Source organism: Bactrocera latifrons, unplaced genomic scaffold, assembly GCF_001853355.1.
Source record: "Bactrocera latifrons isolate USDA-ARS-PBARC rearing strain unplaced genomic scaffold, ASM185335v1 scaffold_10, whole genome shotgun sequence".
In the NCBI taxonomy this organism is placed as follows: Eukaryota; Metazoa; Arthropoda; class Insecta; order Diptera; family Tephritidae; genus Bactrocera; species Bactrocera latifrons.
Window position 1 is genome coordinate 2,717,716 of NW_017534408.1, and position 4,952 is coordinate 2,722,667.

Here is a 4,952-nt window from a genome sequence, read left to right on the forward strand (position 1 = left end):
GTTAGTTAAATAATAATGCATGATCATATTTAATAATATTTATTTGCATGAATTATGTCTCCGGTCAAAGAATGTTCTGCAAGTTTATGGCTAAATAAATGGAATATTTCCTACTCATACACAACAACAAAAYAAAAAAACGTCGACTATAATACCCTTTACAGATTCATTTCATATAGTATATAAAGGTATAAAACGAGCTTTATCTTTATTTTGACCAGCCAGTTTGTATCGCATCAATATCTTAAGACTTAAGTGATCCGATATTGGCGGYTTCTGAAATGAGCAGGTTCATGTGGTAAAAATGACTTTTGCGAAATTTCAAATATATCTAGTTCGCGTAATCAATTCATTCCACCATCCTGATCCATTATATATATTCTTTATAGAACTCCGGCGTTTCCTGCTGGGAGTAAAGTACATAATCTTTATAATAAACTAATGGAGTTTTAGCCAAAGCCGCAAAATCGATTTTTTTTTTTTTTTGTTTTGAATAAGCATTTTATTTCATAAAGAAATAAATATAATAATAATATTCGTAATATTCAGTTCAGAATTTAATGTAATTTAATAAACGGTAATTTCGTAACTATTTTTCTTTGATCCAGTAGCCGAACTCTAGGAGGTCCAGTCCCACGACAGTCGGGTGTAAGCAAACGGAACGAACCCGGATTTTTTATAAGGTCAAGGASAGAACAACAACAGGAAAAAGTTTCTAGCAAACAACAAAACAAAAGAGAATATATATTTGTGTAGATGAACACTGGTGACTTTGTGGATGTAACCTCTTAATACGAGTATATTCTGTATGCTGTTCAGAATATAATTTAAAGCTTTTTTCTATTCAGAGTATAATTATAACGAGTTTTTAAACATATTGGACAACGCCAGCGTACTTTGTTATGATAAATAACGCACCTTGGTGGGTCCGAAATGCGCTCTGGATTGTGAGCGCCATTTTTGCTCCTTAAACACACTTTGATATTTGGTGATCATAGATATGTTCGTACAATCATACGGTCTGAATGTTAGTTGATCCATACTAGTAACATTTTCAGCGTTACTTATCAAAACATGGAGCCTCCAATCATTAGAAATTGCCATCTCCAGTATATATGTAAGTAAATATGTTCCAACACCACTTTTTTCTTCTTATTGACWCCCGGTGCAGGCTAATTGACATTTAGCTGGATGACGTCCGAAATATTTTATCATAGATTCATCTAAAGCTAAATCTTCATGAAAGACATGCCATTGCCATGAGTTCTGTCTGATGCAATCACATTACACAACGTTCTTACTTTGAACATCTTATCGCTTGAATTTTCAATCCGAGAATTATGCATAAAATGAAGATTTCTTTAAATGTTTAAAAACCTATTAAGTGACATACAGTTTGCAACTAGTGGAATGCCAAGGTTTTCATCTAAACTCCAATAAGATCACTCAGTAGTTAATTCTTGATAACCASTTAATATAAGTAAGTTTACTTAAAAACTGTTTCAAACTTGCACTATTAAATTCAAAGTCGTGTCTGTTGTTTTGAGCAGCGGTCAGTATACTTTTCTGTTATTAATTAATAGTATTTATTAATTTTTGATGGATCGTCAAAAATCATCATCTATCATCTTTAGTTTAGAATATGAAAAAGTATTGCTCTTCTCCTGGTTAATAGCCTCATAATTAAAAGTAACATATTGTAATTCTGATTTTATTAAAAAAAAAGCCACTGAAACACATTATATTATACTATAAGGAAATCCTCGATTAACTTACATAAAATACGGTTTATCTCCATATAACAATACCTTATACACATACATACCTAACTCCAGTGGCTAATATTCAAAAGAACATAGATTTGTAATAGATAGACAGCTCCATTGTAGATTGCAGTATGGAGAATTCCGAAATATATTTAAGTTTTATTTTCCGATAAATTGAGATTCTGAGACTTAATAAATCATCTAATCATAACATAATTATAATTATTAATTTTTCGACTACTTCTTTGCTGCGAAGTTCAGTCAAAYATACCGTTAAAAGACTCAGCAGAATTCGATATTTATTGAAAAAGAAACCTCAAATCTAAATGATGAATAAAACGCAAATTCTCAAATTTATAAACAACTGTTTTAGTTTTGTGTAGACTTGAGTAGTTTTAAGCCACCTCGGCCCAGCTAGTGGTCTCATACAATCAAAAAACGTTCGCGACTTCGATTTTTCTATTAGACAATATCAGTCTTTAACCATAAGTGTATATAATATCGTATCTCCATCGACAGATCGCGATTTAACGCTTCACTAAATTTTCATTCGTAATCGAAAAAATATATCCAAAATTTTATTTACCTTGTACATTCGACGAAAATACTGAACAAATTAAAATAATTACAAAAACCGTTGAGCGCCACATATTTCCAATGCAATTTTCAATTTCGAACTATTGAAGGTGGGAATTCACTTTCAGTTAAACATTTTATTTACAATTTGTTCACAACAAAAATGCACTTCCTTTGTTAACCTGATATGAAGACCACGATAAATTTTCCGCACACAATTTTTTCACAGCTTCGACTCGCTACTGAAGCGACCGTTATACTTTTGAAATAGACTTTTGCAAACGTTGTGCGCAAATAGGAAGCAACATTGGCTTTTATACAAAAATCTGCAATATTGTAGAAACCAATTCGCAGCCGTCAAAGGCTAAAAGGCACATATGAAAAGTGACAAGAACAGCAGCAGCAGCAGCAGCAGCGCTGCGACGGCAACAACAGCATTATTAGCAGCGGTAGAGGCAACGCAGCAGTGATAAAAAAACGGCAAAGCCGAGCGAGGCATCAACAGTGTTAAGAATGATGTTAAATAACAAGAATGAGTAACAGCACAAGCAACAGGTGAAATTCCGACGCAACAGTGTGCTGCAGAAACAACAATGCTGCTACGTTAGTGACGTTAACAGCGATGCCGAATGCAAGCGCACTATGCGTATACGTAACGAAGCAATGTAGCGAGCGTTGGCGAACGAACGAACAGCGAATATTTCGCAACTTTGTTTGTGCATGTGTATGTATGTGTTAGTTGAATATGTAAATATGTATGCGAGCATGCCACCAACCAATGAAGCTGCGAATTAGAGCACGAAGTTTCGCTTATAGCGTGGGTCTTATCACTGGTGTTATTACCACCGATGGAGTTCGCTGCCGTTACGAGCATTCATTGTTGTTTGTTAAGCGTGTGCATACTGTTGTAGTATGTGTTCTTGCAGGCAGCGCACATGTAGGCTGACCACTACAAGCTTAGCTAAATGCTTATGAAAACAAAAACGAATGAAATTTTTCTTTAAGGAAATGTTTTGGCGGCGTGAGGAAATATCGAATGTCTCTAATATTAACAGTTTCTTTATTTTTGAGAAATTATAGGAAACACGCTTAAATATATTTTGCGCATAAATCCAATATACATATATTTTAAAATGATATATTCCTATTATTGTTTAGGAACATTAGTACGAATTTGGGGAAAATTTGTATGCCAACTTTTTTGTAGAAGTTAATATTTATTCGCAATTAAATTATGATATTCAATTATATTTATTTTTTGGTGTTCTGTGTTAGATTAAGAATTATACCAAACCGAAAAGCCACCAAATTTTCAACTTCTACATAGGAATCGAATTGCTGCTCAACTAAAGCATGTTCCATCGATGAGAACAAATTATATTCTGGAGGAGCTAAGTTTGGTGAACACGCAAGCGAAGTAGTAGTTCTCAACCAAGTAGTTTGATTGTGCCCGGCACCGATTTTTCTTTGTGTGCAAGTGTGTGGTCGTGCTTTTGCATTACTTTGCCGCGTCTTCTGTCCCATTTTGGTCGTTTTTCGATCAATGCATGATTCAAGTTACTAGCTAGTTGCTGATTTGTTGTCTGTACCGATTAGTATTAACAATTTCACCATAGAGCATTGCCTTCTTACCGAATCGATCTACTTTTACTGTCGGTGTTGATGGCTGCTTCGAATTAACCCATGACTCTCTGCGTTTAGGATTCTTAAAATAAATMGATTTTTCATCGCTTGTGACAATTCGATGCAACTGATTTTTTTTTCGTGTTTTTGAAGCAAAATTTCACAAATGTTTTTTCGGATTTTTTATTTGTCTTTAATTCAAAATGCCTGTTTCAAAGTTSAATAAAACGGGTTTMCAAAGTWGGAACGTKRCATGGRAAAGTCATAGAGACTAATTTAGAAAAAGTTAAAAATCGTTCACTAATATGCATAAATATGAATGAATTCTTGTTATCTTGTATAAATTACTTATTAGCACTTCGTTTTACTAGCAAACTTAATCTTCAATTGAAAACTTTTGGAAAACATTCATCTTTTTATCTCGCCACGTAATGGTGTTTCTGTACGGTGCTGTCATCATTCAAAAATAATTTCTCGTTGACTCTATATAAAGAGTATCTGTATAATATAAGTTAATGACACATTTTTTAACGTCCAAGAATAAGTTCATTAGATTAACACAGAGAAAACGCTTTTCTTAATAGTTTTATYAAATACGTGTAATTTTATTTGAATTTTTAATATTCCCTAGAGACTAGCACATAATACGAGTTAAATACCGGAAGTAAACACATATAAAAATACGAMAGCAAATAATGACGATAGCGTTTCGGATTTCCCCACATTTTGCATACTTTTATGCGCGCAACACTCATGCTAACACTCAGAGCAAAACTTATAGCAAAAATATATTGAAACAAGTGAGAGAGGGCTAAATTCGGGTATAACCGAATATTTTATAGTGGTGTAAAAGGCAAGAATTAAAACYGGGGTAGTACTTGCAGGTACATAAGACTTCTGGGTTATAAGACAAAAATATGCCATGTTATTAGAAAAATAAGCTCTCTCAATTTTAATAAAATAACTCACTTATTGGCCGATAAATGT

The 4,952-nt window shown here is 33.3% G+C and overlaps 1 protein-coding gene across 1 annotated transcript in view; it reads right to left on the reverse strand.

The window, feature by feature from the left end:
* LOC108966202 overlaps window positions 1-2,611 on the reverse strand; it is a 12,168-nt gene extending 9,557 nt beyond the window's left edge. The window contains exon 1 of the mRNA XM_018928975.1: window positions 2,353-2,611. Coding sequence (XP_018784520.1) covers window positions 2,353-2,416 — 64 coding nt within the window. The 5' untranslated portion in view covers window positions 2,417-2,611. The remainder of the gene's footprint in view (window positions 1-2,352) is intronic.
* Between the last annotated feature and the right edge of the window lie 2,341 nt (window positions 2,612-4,952).